At 38.5% G+C, this 16243-nt stretch overlaps 1 protein-coding gene across 1 annotated transcript; it reads left to right on the forward strand.

The window, feature by feature from the left end:
- Window positions 1-1216: 1216 nt before the first annotated feature.
- Window positions 1217-15200, forward strand: tdrd3 (tudor domain containing 3). The gene is made up of 13 exons (XM_049031481.1): window positions 1217-1471; window positions 2832-2916; window positions 3039-3104; window positions 5028-5188; window positions 6384-6525; window positions 8109-8180; window positions 8523-8672; window positions 8777-8914; window positions 9029-9197; window positions 9353-9475; window positions 9738-10468; window positions 10607-10732; window positions 14098-15200. The coding sequence occupies exons 1-13, from the start codon at window positions 1434-1436 to the stop codon at window positions 14209-14211; spliced, it is 2115 nt and encodes a 704-aa protein (XP_048887438.1). The 5' UTR covers window positions 1217-1433; the 3' UTR covers window positions 14212-15200.
- The last annotated feature ends 1043 nt before the right edge of the window (window positions 15201-16243 follow it).

Here is a 16243-nt window from a genome sequence, read left to right on the forward strand (position 1 = left end):
AACATTTTAAGCCTTTCCTTGGATTAGTGTGACAGTTGGTAAAGTGTTTCCTCTAGTACTATTTCTCCTTCTCCTTTTCATTGAGGAGAAGGATTTCTTCAGCAAGATGCTGTTTCCTCTGCATTTAACTTTAGCGGAATTGTTAACATGCCATGATGTTCTCAGCCAATTATAATGTATTACATTTGACACAAAAGCATCCAGCATGACTTCAGCTCACCATAACACTTACAATCTTTTAGGATAGCTGAAGAAACTTTGTTGCAAACTCCAGGTGAACTTAAGAGGGCTTATTTTTAGCAATCGTGTCATTCTTTCCACGAGACATACAGCCTACTCCTTAGAATCTTTTTCCAAATACAGAAAAGTGTAAATGGCAAGGCATATCGTGTGAAGGTTTTACAGTTATACTGATTATAATGAAGAAGCCAAATGTAGAATCTTCGAAGGGGCAACATAGTTCAATAAATAAAGGCTAAATATTGTTCAAATTTTAAATTGTTAAATGTATTGAAAGTTTATAAATACTGTACTGTTACCCTATTAATTTATTAAGCTGATGTTATATGTGCATATAACACCAAATACAATGTTTAATGTGCTCCCCATATAATATTATACTATTAAAACTGCCCACCAAGTTGGTCCCAGAGTGTAAAACTGGTTGCCACTTCATGCAGTGGTAGAAGAGTGCCCATAGTCAAAGAGTAAAAAATCAAAACAAATAACTAATTGTTAATTGTTAAATAAATTTCAAATCAATTTTACATCACTAGTGCTTTTTCAGTATTCCATATGCACGCATTGTCAGTTTCACAACTTTAGAATTCACATTCACAGTTTTGTATGTAAATTATTAGATTTTTTATTTCGTGTCTATTGTTTTAATTAATGATTTTAAATAAACTGGGCTGAAAAAAAAGCATTGGTATTAAAGCATTTGTCGGGGTAGTAGATTCATTCTCTATTTAAAACTTTTTTTAATTATTATTATTATCTAGGCGATAGAATACAAGTTGTCTGCGTTATAAACTAGAGCGAAAGTAAAACTTATTGACACTGTTCCTTCCTAGGTCCTAAAACCGTTATCATGTCTTTCGCGGGGTTATTTTTAAACTCACGCAATGCTTCTTTTGTTGTTGACTCAAATAGAAATGTAATGGGACAGAACATTGACAAGAACAAGTACTGCAACGCGTATGTACGGAACGTGTAAAACCTTTTACCTTTGACCTTTTGCGCATTTCCAAGATGGCGGCATTTTTTTGTTAGGGTATCTGAACAATGTGTTTATATGCTTTTGGTTACTGTACTAAGCTATGAAATAAGTTGTTGACCATTTTTAAATTAATAATGGCGGATGAACTTATTTTCTTTTAATTTTTAGCTTGAGAAGCCTTTGTAGATATTATTAAACTTGTTCGCGAAGAAAAATGGAAGACATTGGCTCAGCTTTAGTCAAAGAAGGCTGGTATGTAACGTGGAATCGCTAGCCCTGTTTTTAGATTATCTATGTGGTAATGTCTTTTTTGGCTGTGTAGTGTCTTATAATTGCAATATGGTAAGAGCTTTTTCTATTGTAACTTGAAAAGCAAGTTAGCTTAGGCCGTGGTTGACGTACGTAGTGATTCAGCTTTCAGTACAGAGCGGATACATAATTATCATTGCTAGTTAGGGTTGCCAACTTTGGTCAGCTGGCTGAAGTGTGTATTTCAATTCAACTCAATTCTGCGCACAAACCTATATGTATTTACCAGTTTTATTGCCTTGTTTAATAGTCTTTGGGGTTAGCAAACTACCCAACGCGTTAGATACAGCTAATTTTAGGTTTATAATGGAAAAATTGCGTGTTTGCCGCAAAATTTCTAGCTTGAGTGTTATGCCAGATGCGTGAGAGTTGGCCACCCTCAGTTATGCTGCCTTCAAGTCTTACTCAAAAGATCCGACTAGTGAATAAGGAAATCGTAATTATGACGACGCGTATTCAAGTGGTTAAGTCGGAGCAAAATGGAGGCGATAAGAAAGCTACTTTCTGTTTTGCTGTATTTTTCCTTCCTCCAACGTCAAAATACATTTGTAGCGTTAATTAAACTTTTTTGTAATTCGTTGCTGAAACATTAGGTAGCTGACCGGCTATATATCAAATATTGCGACAAAACCATAATTTTTTCCCCTGGTACACTATGTAACAATCTCCCCAGAATTCAGAATAATTCAGAACAGTTTTGCAATTATATGTTGCATAAAATTTACTACTTTCAAAATAATGTGCCTTTCACAGTGGAGCTTTCCATCGCCTCCGTCATGATTGTTGTAATGACACGCCCCCAACTCGGGAACTCGGGTCTTAAAGATAATCCCGAATTTCCCAAAAAATACGACTTTGTAGTATTTACGATTTTTTTCGACGTGTCTTGAAGGCAGAGTTATCTTGTCAGCATTATCATGTGCGTAGCTCACTTGTATTGATGACTGTGATTTGTTGATGCATTCATCAGCTGGAAACCGATGTTAGCCTGCATCGCAGCCGCCTATTGCACTGCAGATGACAGAAACCCATTACGCATTGATATTGAAATGATATTGATATGATATTGAAAAAGATGCGAATATGTATTTTTTCCCCAAGTTGTTGCATTTACCACTACTACTGCTCCTCCTCCTCCTCCTCCTCCTCCTCCTACTACTACTACTACTACTACTACTACTAGTAATAATAATAATAATAATAATAATAATAGAGTGCCTTAACCTTATGTTAGTGGAAGTATAATCTATATCTACCTGGTACAAAAAAGGGGGTTTGTTGAATTGCCATTTTCTACACCCAGGCACCTTTCGGAGGAGGGAATGGAAACATGTATTAGCACCTTAGAGAAACCTTCTGTCCATGAGATCATCAGCTTTCTGCTTAATGTAAGTTTGGGAGATGTCTTTAAAGTGTCATTGTATACATTTTACGGTGTTCTTCATTTGTGTTGTTTTTGTTTGTTTCGGGACATATGTGCGTTTTTTACATTGGTAATATATCTTCACAGAGTGACCTGAGACCGATTGGCAAGAAAATTCTCCCTACTGATATCAATAGCGGGAGAGTTGAAAAGGTATGATATGGTATGACAGTATGAGAAAGGTGGATATTTAGTTTTGATTTGTGAGACAGTATGCATATATTAATATAAATAGACCTTTAAAAAAAAACAAAACATCTGGGGGGGCAGGTATACCTCCTGCTGAAGTGTCATCAGCCATGCACTAGGTAGAACCAGCTGTTAAAAGTGACATGCTTGTTTCTAGCTCAGGATATAGTATACTTTATAATATTCTGCATAGTAATTTTCTCAGTGTGCTTATTTCCAATAAAATTAATACGATCCTTTCAAAAGAAAATTGTATTGTTGCAGGTACATACTACATACATTCAGATAGATAGATACATGGACAAGCGTATTGTCCCACACCTCTCAATCATTGAATTCAGGTGTTTAATTTGGACCCATTGTCACAGATGTATAAAATCACCTGGCCATGCAATCAGGTTTAGAAACATTTGTGAAAGAATGGGTTGTTCTGAACAGCTCACCGAATTCAAATGTGGTACTAGCTCCTTTGCAATAAGTCAAAATGTGAAATTTCTTTCCTGCTTGATACTCCACAGCCGACTGTAAGTGATATTGTTACAAAGTGGAATCATTTAGGGACAACAGAAACTCAGCCACGAAGTGTCAGGGCATCTGAAGTAACAGAGCGAAGTCGCCAAGTGCTGAGGTGCATAGTGCGTAAAAGTTGCCGATGCTCTTTTGACTCATTATCTGTAGAGTTCCAAGCTCCCTCTGCCACTAACCCCAGCATAAAAACTGTACGCCAGGAGCTTCATGGAATGGGCTTCTATGGCCGAGCAGCTGCATGCAAGCCTTACTTCAGCAGGTGCAATGACAAGCATCAGATGAAATGTGTTCTATGGAGTGACAAATCAGGCTTCACTGTCTGGCAGTCTGATGGAGTCCGGGTTTAGCGGATGCCAGGAGAACGTTACCTGCCGCACTGCATTGTGCCAGCTGTAGAGTTTTGTGGAGGAGGGATAATGTTATGAGGTTGCTTTTCAGGGGATGGGCTAGGCCCCTTAGTGCCTGTGCAGGTGACTCGTAATGCTTGAGAATGACAAGACATTTTGTACAATTCTATGCATCCAACTTTGTAGAAACAGTTTGGGGAGGCCTTTTTCTGGAAGGCCTTACTGTGGGTGTAATGGCCATGTGTCCCTATACTCAGTGATTAACATAACTGGTATGCAAGTACGCATTCACCTGTGTATGTAACAGCATGGATGTGTATGTGTTTTATGTGTGTTTGCGGCAATATGACAAGAAATTATCATGCATTTTAACCTTTATATGCTAAATTTGTACTTCATTTGTGGTATAGACGCTAAAATGCACGGTAATTTCTTGTCATATTGGCGCAAATGCACTTAAAATTTGTACATATTTGCACTGTTGCATTAATCTATTGCCACACATATCGCTTTAAAAGGTGAATACGTATTTGCGTACCAGTTATGTCAATCCCTGCCTATACTTTTGTCCATTTAGTGTACATATACAACCATTTACCAGTAGATGGCACTCACAGGCAACTTTGCAATTAAACTGCACAAACTGATGCACTTATCATGATAGCATTACAAAACTGAAGTTTTTTCTATGTTAGATAAAAATATATTTTTCATATCCCCACCTTTTAAAATCTGTAAAAAAAAAAAAAAAAAAAAAACTGATGATAGAGAAATGGCATTGTGCTTTATTGATATTCTGAAGGAAATAATACGTTAGTTCAGATTCCATTAATAAAGATACATGAAAGAGATAGACACATGAATTGTATAATTTAAGTTGTATGTTATGTTATATACTTAACATAACTCTTATATAAGAATTGTTTAATTTGTATGAAATTACATACTTAAAATGTTTAGGTATGTAGTCTGCCTGTTGGCCTGTTTGTCATTTTACGGCATCTCTCTGCAGTTGGAAGGCCCATTTGTCCTCCAGGTGCTGAAGCTCAGGAATGTGGCGGCTCCAAAAGACAACGAGGAGTCCCATGCTGCCCCGCGAATGCTGCGTGTGCACATGACAGATGGTCACACCAGCTGCGTGGGCATTGAGCTCAAACACATGACCAAAATCAGGTGAGCTGAGCAGCTTCTAGTTTTTTACGGGTGCCTCTGCAATGTACTAATGTTTTAATCTGGTTTACATGGAAGCTAATGAAAAAGAAGAAACCATGGAGGCTTTACATGGTTATCAGTAATACCCTACAGTATGCTGATGAGGTGTGCAGTTGTAATTGGCTTGCCCTTTCCAGAAAGGGTAGCCCAATTACATATTACTGCTTTATTAGAGCAAGAACCTAAGAACTGATAATTGCTTAATGTACTTCTGTTCTACTGTAAAACTATTCTTTAAACAAAGTGGCATAACTAACAGCACAAAAAATACTTTTCACAAAGGAAAAGTTACCAAACGTAAGAGTCAGTGTGTTTCTTTACATTACTTATTTTACACTATTTACAATTTTTGAGAAATAGTTGGAAGGATTTAAGTAAAATTACGTGTGTAGTCCTCATTTTGCATGAGGGTGTAGTGGGACAAAAGCATTGAGCATTACATTAGTATGAGGGATCAAGATAGGGACTGGTCTTTTAGCTGCAGTCGGCTTTCATTTAACATCAGACCAAATCCTCAAAGACCCAATGCAGATTGTGAACTTAAAGTGAAATTCGTAAGTGCATGTATGTCTTTATGCCTCAGTCACTAGAATTCTCAAAAGACCCCCTTTTTTACCGTGTCAGGTTTGATCTCTTTGAAAGCATGCATGTCCAATTTTCAGTATCACAACCCTTTAAAGAGGCACGCTTTGGAACGCAAATGGATACTTTATAGAGTGTCCTGGGCTACCCTGGGGTCTCTAGTGATCATGTCATAGTCTTAATTATCAATATATAGTCTTTCATGTCAATGAGCCGTTAGTGTCAAGGATTTTATTGTTCTACAGAGGAATATTTTTCAAAATAGGCCCTTTTTCTAATTGCTTTCCATGGTGCTTCAAAAAATGACATTTCAGCATTTTGTTGAAATGGTCGCCAGAACATTTTAGCTGTTCTGAGTGCCGACGCTGTTCACGTATAGGAGGAACACTGTCATGCTTTGTAATAGTGTTCTGTAAGATGGTACAAAGTGTTTTGTGACATCAGATTGTGGTGGATTTTCAGTTTTACCAAAATGAATAGTATTCGTTGGATGAAACCATTTTTTCTAAAAACTTTTTTTGTATTCCTAAAAAAGCCACATGAGCAGCTTCATGTTAATCTCTATTGTTTACAGTCTGAACACTCCTCCTGGAACTAAAGTGAAGCTCCTTGGCTCAGTGACTCTGAAGAATGGCTTCTTGCTGCTGGATGATTCCAAAGTTGCTGTTCTTGGTGGAGAAGTTGATCACATGATTCAAAAATGGGAATTGCAAAGAGTAAGAATATCATAATTGAAAATATCCATGTATTAATGACCATTTTCAGTGCTTTGTGATTATAGAACACTTTCTTGATGCAAAGACAAGTGGGTGTGTAATTCTGTGGAATGACATTGTACTGTCAGATTAAGTATTATTCAGTCTTCAATGAAGTTACGTAACATCCAGTTCTCTCTTAGGGATGTAAAGACAGACTCTCTGTCTAGGTCAAGTGGATAAGATATTAGATACAGCAACCTACAGTATAAAGAGGTTTTACCCTCTGCGGTCTAGGGGTAGGAAGCACACTGTCACTGACTGGGGCATGATCACACATTTCTTCACATATCAACTTAATTCATGGCAAATTATTTCTAATATATTTGTTTTGCCATTACACTCATCTTTATTTTAATGTATATTGTAAATACAGTACTGTGCAAAAGTCTTAGGGGCACCTCAGCCGTTCTATGATTTTGTTAAATTTCACCAACAGCTCAATTAAATAAATATATTGGTTTAAAAAGTCAGTGACAGATTGACTAGCTGTATGAGGTGTGATAGTGGCCAAGTCGAAAAATACATGGCTGTACTAGACGGTCACTGCAAACACTAGGATGCTTTTAGCAGAGGTTCTGAAATGGCTAAGCTGACATACTTTGACAGGCATAATATCATAGTTTTACACTGACATGAGGATAATCTAAACATCATTTTCTTTGCCTGCCTAAGACTTTTGCACAGTACTTGATGTCAGATTTACAGATTTGTAATTTGGCATCAAAGTATAGACATTGCAAAATGCAGTTTGGAACACTTGCAGAAATATTATAAAAGTACATAGTAAGCAATGGTGGCAGTTTGTTTTGATCCCAGATATCTGATCACCAAAGTGAAGTGAACTAAAGTTGAAGATGACTAAATGGTATAGTTGCAACATTCAGTTGGATAAATAAATAAGAAAAAGCTAACTCATGTCACTATTTCTGGTCTCCTTCTTGAATATTTTGGAGCTCTTATGTGGATGCATGAGCCATTCACACCTGGCCACCCCCCCCCCCCCCCCCCCCCCCCCCTTTCATGGGGCTGATGGGGATGTATATGGATTGTGTTTCACTTCTACGTTGTTCATCAAATTACCATGCAAATGCAATTTGAACACGCGCTAATGCAGCTATTTATAATGTTAATAGCGATCTTCAGGTGAGGGCGGCACTACACACCCCCGATGCAGGTAAAACAAAGAAAGCTGACATGGTTTAGTTTTTTAACCTAATTTTAAAAACATTAATACTTCTGACAGTTGCCATTTTGAAAAGAAGACAGATTACGGATTTAGTCAGCGTTTTTTTCGTGATTCTACATTAAGATTTCAGTAAGATATAAACTGAGATGGACACAAAAAACGCACTCGACCCCAGAGGGTTAATTAAAAGCCACCACTTCAGCAATGGTGTATGCATTTAATCATCTATACACATTTAATCAAAGTTTTATCACAGCAATGCACTGGAGAATATAAGGGAAATTCACCAAAAGCTTACCATGCATTCAGTCTCTTCTTCTGACTTCTAATTTTTCCTCTCTCCACCATTGATTAGAGTTTGGCAAAACACAGCAGGAGTAATGTTGGGGCAGAAGGGGGCCCGCCTCCCTTTCTTCCTTTTGGAAAGGTCTGTCTGTTTCACTTCATTATTATACCAGTTCCCTTGTCATTGTGACTCCTTGTTTAATTAGAAATGTCACACTATTAATCAAGTCCTCACGGTTCTCTGAGAATCACTCTACTTTTTTGTTGCACAACTGCAGCAATGATTCTTTCTAAATAATGCAATATTTGGTCTATGACTAATGATAAAATCATAATCATGGAAAAAAAATGAAATGAGGTATGTCTTAAAACATATCAATCCTTTATTTGTTCATTAAGTATGTTTACATTAAGTTCTTCATGGCAGAGCTTTGTTGCAAGGTTTTATTATATTGACACTGTCTTACAGTATTGATCTTTTCAGAAACATGTTTCTAAAGATCAAGTGGACAGCAAAGAGCTGGACCAGAGGAAGACACTGCAAGTCACCAACTCTGTTAAGACTGCTGATGAGAACGATGAGTTTGAGAAGCAAAGGATTGCGACCATTGCAGAGATTGCAAAGAACAAAGAGGTAACAAACACACATCTGAATCGGAGAAAAATTTTATTAAATGTAATTTTAAGTAATCTTGTCACTTGAACTAATTAAAAAACTCTTCTATCAATTCTTTGAAGCCTCGGACATTCGGTGGTGGGGGCAATGCAGGCAGCAATCTCACCAACCCTGGCTCTACGCATAAGGCTCGAGAATTCTACCAGAAGAAGCGTGATGAGAAGCCTGACAGCCAGCCAGAAGGAGTCTACCGAGAGCTGGCGAGTCCCTGAATTTTTAACTTTTTGTTTAAAATTTGTGAGTATGGCCACATTTAGGTAATGTAATGTGGTGTTCTCTTTGGTTATTATTTTGCTAACTTGTCGATCTCTCAGGTGGATGAGAGAGCCCTTAAAGATATCATGGAAATGGGCTTCAGCAAAGATGCTGCACGGCAGGCCCTCTTGGACAACAATAATAAAATGGAGCCAGCACTCAACTCCCTGCTGTCCACTGACAAGCCCAGCCCTGCTCCCGCAGAGTTTAACCGACCACCACCCAGAGGTGAAGCAGACCCTCAATTATCCTTCAGAATCATGGGTTTCTGTGGTTGACTTGAATAGACCTGAACAGTTGAACAACAATCACTTTGCTGGTCAAACTTAGATTTGTTAAAGACCTAAATGAAAACAGCCACCTTTTTTTTTTTTTTTTAACAGCGAAGGGGAGGGGGCGAGGAAGATCCAGGATAGAGGAAGATGACATTGCAGGAGGAAGGCCTTCTGGTCCCAGCACACTGTTTGATTTCCTGGAATCAAAAATGAGTGCGTTTTCGGTTCAAGGTAAGAAGACTTTATTCAGCTTTTTACAGGCATAATTTTTTTGGCCAATGAGGAGGAACCATAATGTCCCATTTTGGAAGTAATTAAATGTCAATAGAAACTTTGATACTTGGTGAATAATTAAACAAGAACAATTATGAAAGTCCTTAATCATGCACACTTAGGATTAAATTCAGCCCTTTTAATATCTGTGATTGAATATTTGTGTTTTATGGTTATGCCTATGAAAGAATTTTGTAAGTGCATGCAACTCTTATCATAGAGCCAAAGACCCAGGCTTCCCAGAAGTATGAGGATCCACAGACCAAAATGGCATTCCCAAACAAAGACCAGGCCCACTCCCGATACCCTCCACGAAATGAAGGGCGGCAGCAGAGGAATGAGAAGCCCCCTCGCTTCCTGAAGGACAGTGATTTTCCCAGGTCTACAGCGGACCCACTGGCTCCCGGCCAGAGATACCAGTGGGGACCAGAGAGGACCATCATTGACAACCAGGTTAGATGGCATGATGAGGGACGGAAGGGGAGCGACGTGTTTCTGGGAAACCCACGATTGAAGGACCAGGCCACTCGCATTGATTCCACACAAGCATCCAGGGGTAATGCAGTGTCTCTAAGATCCCAGCAAGAAGCTGACCCACTTCTAAAGAAAGGACCTCAAGAAAATGGCACACACTCTAGGCCTGACAGCAAGCCTGACATAAAGAAGAGGAGGGGGAAGGTTGACAGGCCAAACCCTGATGCTAATAACCGAAAACCCAGTTCTGAGGGAGCTCAGAATTGTCCCAATCCACGGGGGAACAGGGATACTTTGGGTACACAAGATTTAGCTGGGGTCCAGATCACTACAAATCAACAAATACAGAATGGAACCTCGCAGCGCAAACGAACTGGACCTATTAAACAGAACTCCAGCGCAATGTCAGGCACTCATGGAGCAAATAACTGGAAGTCAGGAGACCAGTGCCTTGCACTCTACTGGGAAGACAATAAGGTGTTGTACAATTATTTTTTTAACATTTCTAATCATTTAAAATAGCTCTTCAGTTGTAACAATGGAAATGGATTGTAGATAAGGTCATGATATTTGTAATGGATTCATATCTAAATTACATTTTATTTTTCTCTCTAGTTCTACCATGCCCAGATCAATGCTGTACACCATTCTGGGTCTACTGCTGTAGTTGTATTTACCGATTATGGGAACTGTGAAGAGGTTCTTCTTGAAAACATCAAACCTGTGCCGAAACACTCAAGGGTAAGAAGCCCATGCATTACCATGCTTTTTCAATCCACGATGTCGTGAAATCATTCCACAGACAGAGCAGTTAAAATTTTAGCTTGCCAGCAAAAAAAACAAAATTTTCCCCTTTAGAATACAAAACAACTTTTTTTCCCCCACTAAATGTATTAGAAGTGTGCCATTTAATCTCTCACCTAGCCTGGCTCTGTCACTACTTTGACTTACAGTACTGTGCAATTGTCTTAGCTTTCACTGCCTTTCCTTTCATTGCCTATTTTAAAACACAGAACAAAGTTTTTATCGCGGACAACAAATCAATATCATTGTCTAATATTACCGGAACCAACTCACTCTTCCTCATGTTTGTCAAGTTTGGGTTATACATAGCTACCCATTTGTTTTCTCCATTTGTGAAAAGTATTTCAGCCACAGCTGTAATGGAAACCTCTAATGTGTCACCATCAGCTGTGCAATGTAAGAAATGTATTCACTAGGTAGCTTGCTACGTATGGGTTAAGAGTACAACAGATTGCAAAATTTACAGTTTGGGCCCATCTCACAATATTTGATCATATTGTTTTTCAGATCATCAAAAAGAGACAAATTTTACCTTCCATTTATTATTTAAACTGAAAGAAAACTTAAAGCAAGGAACTTTTAACATGGCCCATTCACATGAACGCACAACTGCTTTGTCCATGTCATTTCACTGCAACTCGGCATTGTACGGACGTCCATAGAGGACATCCATTATCATCTGTTTTTGTCTTATATCGAGATCATGACTTACTGTAGTATTCTAGTGATCTTAATATAGCTAAAGTTGTTTTCTAGAGATCACAGAATAGAAGCTATCTTGGGACAACAGAGGTTATTATAACAAGTTATTTGTGCTTTGATTTCAGTTGTTTGAAATATTCAGTAAATGGCCATAAATGGTTCATTTGTGTTTCCTTCAATTATTTTAACATCGCAAAGATATACAGTCTTTCACTCAGAAATGTCCCAGCTTTAACAGTTAAGCATATTTTCAGTACAAACCTTGTCAGTGAAATGAGCGCAAACAACAAAACTGAAATAATCGTTCATTAACTGTAATCGAGGTAAAATGTTCAATTAATCATGATATTGATTTGAGGTCGTATAGTCAAGTCCTAATTGCAGTAGTTGGTTGGTTCCTGCCTTGCACTAATTGCAATTATCCATCCATCCATCCATTTTCCAAACCGCTTATCCTATTGGGTCGCGGGGGGTCCGGAGCCTATCCCGGAATCAATGGGCACGAGGCAGGGAACAACCCAGGATGGGGGGCCAGCCCATCGCAGGGCACACTCACACACCAATCACTCACACATGCACACCTACGGGCAATTCAGCAACTCCAATTAGCCGCAGCATGTTTTTGGACTGTGGGGGGAAACCGGAGTACCCGGAGGAAACCCCACGACGATATGGGGAGAACATGCAAACTCCACACACATGTGACCCAGGCGGAGACACGAACCCGGGTTAATTGCAATTATGTTATATTATATTGTGCTATATTGTGTTTAAATGATTTTTCACTGATTCGTAATATTAGTCGGAAGATTACTTGATTCTTGATATAATCAGTAGTGACACCCCTGATATTATTTGTTCATAAATCCAGCTGCCAGTGTTCCCGTGATTAACTTTTCAGAGTTGGCTTTTGAAGGTAAATGAGCTTGCCTTATTTTCTTACCAGCAGTAATACTCAGTGGCTAATCTTCCACTTGCTCAGGTTAACCCAGATTTTTGTCCCAACACTAAATTAATTATTTGAAGCTGTTACATCAAACGTAACTTTCCTTGGATATTAAAAGATAGATTTACAAACTGGAGTGTGTTCTTCTACGCTTGGAAAAATAATTCATGATCTTCCATAGTATGATGGAGCTAAGCTGTTAAGAGCTTGAATAAAAATATACCTTTAAATCGGACGTTGATTCAATGCAAATATGATACATGTTAGTGTGTCTGCTGACCGCAACAGGATCCACTACAGGCTCGTACAGCTCTTAAGGAGCGCTTTGTTGTAGTGGTTTTTAAAATGGTTGGAAAAGTCCCAGTTGACAGTGAACAGTGTTTGCCACGTTGCCTGATAACCAGTGAGAAACCTCAGAAATATCAGGAAGGAATAAAAATCAGGCATGCAACTCCTCTAGTCAGCGCGTCTTTGAATTTCTACATTAGTTAGGGTAAAAGTATTTAAGACTTCACTGGGTAATGAGCTTGAAAATTCAATTACTTATTAGGGCTGCACGATTCTGAAAAAAATTATAAAATATAAAGTAAAAATTCATAAAACAAATTAATCTTTGAAAAGAATCATCGATAGTGTGAGGGAGACTAGAGAGAGAAGAGGAGGGTTATTTTGTAGGACGACTCACTATAATTAACGGAATCACTGCTATCTGTTGGCTCACTGGAATCTTTTTTCTTTTTGTGTAACTTTAACAAGGAACCTATCCAATGACAGCTGCGTTTGCCTCCTTTTCGATTTTGCAGAAATGTGGACATTGCATTGTAAACAGATTCATCGCTTGCACTGCTACACCCTTATTCGGGTGGTGCTTTTCAACAAAATTTTGACTATACGAGTGAGACACGCCGACTGAGACCGAGCAGGGAAACAATTACCCACAATCTCGCAGCGAGAGAGAGAAAACCATTGGCTCAGTTGTGATTACGTGATGCTAGGCAGACAAAGCGTATATGTAATACTCATATTGCAAGACTTCACTCATTCATCAAGTCAAAATTTATAAAAAAAATTTTGCTCGTCTTGGAAAAAAAACACCTGCAAATCAAGTTACTCAATCCAAGGTTTGACTATAAAATGAGTTTTAGTCTGCTTAAGGCAAGAAAAATTGTTATAGTGAGCGGTCACTTCTGCCGCGCAGGAGAAGCAAAGCTTTACCCAGAGTGTTTTGGCTGTTTTACCACAGAGCAGGTCTTGTGAAGGGACAACTCTTGTGCTTTAGGTATCCCCTTCTCTGTGAGGGCACCATTGTGCAGTTGGATTAGATCTGTCGATGAGATGAGCATAGGTGCAATCCTGTCGTTTTCCCAGCTACATAAATGGGATCATGATGGTGTTTTCACTGACAAATTCGAGATCTTCCTTTATAATGAGAATGGGGGAAAAACATTTGATCCATTCAAGAGCTGTATTGGTGTAAATTACTGTGGTAATTTACCTTTAAACTCCTGGCTTTAACAGCATTCTTTTATGAACTTTTCAAACCTATGTAACTTAAATATAATGTGAAACTATTTAATGGTTTAATAGCATGCAGGTTTACTTCTTGCAGGATGTAGAGTTGCTTGGGGGTCTGACCTACTTATCATGTTTGCAGGATGAAGATGTTTCATGTGCAACTTCCCTGGAGTATCGCCGAGGAGGCGATGGTCAACCTAGACGCACACGGCCAACTCAGTCGTACTACCAACCACCTCGAGCTAAAGACTGATGAGTCAGACAAGCCTGAGAAAAAGATCATAGTTGTATGCATTTTTTCCCCATAAAATGACTGAACTGAAATGGGTTCATGTAGGATCTTGATTTCAGAAGTCATATTTGTGTGTGTGTGTGTGTGTGTGTGCGTGCGCGTGCGTGCGTGCGTGCACGCTGTCTAAAACCTCCATTTAAAAGGGCTGTCATTTTAAAAATGACTGGCAAATGCACTAAGACCTCTAAGTATCATCAAAGTCAATAAAATGTGGTAATAATAATGGTTAACAGTTTGTTTGTTTTCTTCACAAATTTTAATGAGGGCTACAAAGCAAAAGGCTACTCCAATGCAATAAAGCAGTGGTTCTCAATCTTTTGCACCGCGACCCATTTTTTACCGTGCCAGCTTAGTCACGACCCTCTATCAAGTATAGGTTTAAAATATCACTATGATCAAGCACGCAGTACAGTTTGCGAGAATCAATGGCTGTTGCACAAATCTGATTGGATGTGCCAGTATTTTTTTTAATTAAACACGTGTGGTTTGACTTCTTGGATTGGTTGAGTGTTCACTAGTTTTGTGCTAAGCACATGGAGGTGGAAAATCTGATTGTGGATCAGTATAAGAGCTTGCTGGTTTTAAAATGCTTGCATTTCTAACTCTGCCTCGCAACCATTTCAGAACTTACTGCGACCCAAATTTGGGTTGCAACCCATAGGTTGAGAATCGCTGCAATAGAGGATCTTTACAGGTTATAAATTCACTCTGATGATTGCTTAAGAAAAGCATTTATGGAAACTTTATATGCAAAACAAATTACATTTCTTTGGAGAGCAAGTCTCTGCACCATGATCAGAAATTGTAATTGTTTGAGGTGATTCTGCTGTCCACCTCAAGACTTAATTGCCTGTTACACAAAGCAAGAAGATGCTTGCTTCAATTTTCAGTAGATGTGTGACCAGAAGTGTACATTTGTGGGTTTTGTAAATAAATAAATCAGCACTGGGTGTCTTTGTGTAATGTAATAATGTGTTTTAAAGCCAGATATCAATGATCGCACATTGTACTGCGGTTGCTTTCTCTTTCACACCTATGGTTTATTAACAGTGGCAGTGGGTAAGACCATATGCCAAATGAATGAATATCTCATTAGTATTTTATGCTGATAGTTAATTGCATTAATGGTGATTTGATCAGGTGTAATTGTACCTCAGGTCTACCACAGATAACCAGTGTTTCAGTTCCCAAGGGTTTAAGCTTCACAAATGTTCTGGTAGGTTGTAAGTAAAATGAAGCATTTTAAAAAGGCAGCAACATATGTTGTGTGACTCAGTAGATGATAAGCTAACATCTTGACACTTCTGTCACTGAACTGTGCATCAGGACAAGTATATACAGCACTTGTGTGACTCATTCAATGCCTCAGACTGGGTGTAAGTTTTTGTGAGTTAGTAAACAAGTTGTTTGGTTTCTGTACTCTGTCTTAGAGCTGCTTGCAGTTCTGAAGAGTTAGGTAGGGTTGTTTGATTTAATATACTAACTGGAGCAGTTCTTCAGATGTAAACATACAGTAGGGTGAATTCTACAGAAAGGCATAGGTTTCTTGGTCACCTGACAGAGCTTGAATGTTGCTGTATAATGTGCACAAAACAATTCATTCGAGAGCTTCCCTATCTGAATATTCTCATCATGTTTTTTTATTGTTGAAAAGCTACCTGAAGCAGGGGTAAATCCTCTGAGAATAGTTCACCTTCAGTTAGCCTCAAGATTGTAATTATCTTATGAGGGTCATTCTGCCGATGCAGTGTTATGTTGTAACATGAAAGTGGAATTTACTCTAAGATGGTGCACAGATGTGTTAGAATTTACATTCATCTTTGGTGTTTCAGACTCTGATATGAAGTACACACGCAAATTATGTTCAATGGGAAATGAAAATTGCTTGAAGTTTGGGGTAAAAGTCTTATATGCTTCTGTGTTAACATCTAAGTATTTGTGGTCTTTCCCAACATGCTCTTTGTATGAAGATGTGTTTTTCTTAACTCCAAAA

This window comes from Brienomyrus brachyistius, chromosome 1, assembly GCF_023856365.1.
Source record: "Brienomyrus brachyistius isolate T26 chromosome 1, BBRACH_0.4, whole genome shotgun sequence".
Taxonomy (NCBI): Eukaryota; Metazoa; Chordata; class Actinopteri; order Osteoglossiformes; family Mormyridae; genus Brienomyrus; species Brienomyrus brachyistius.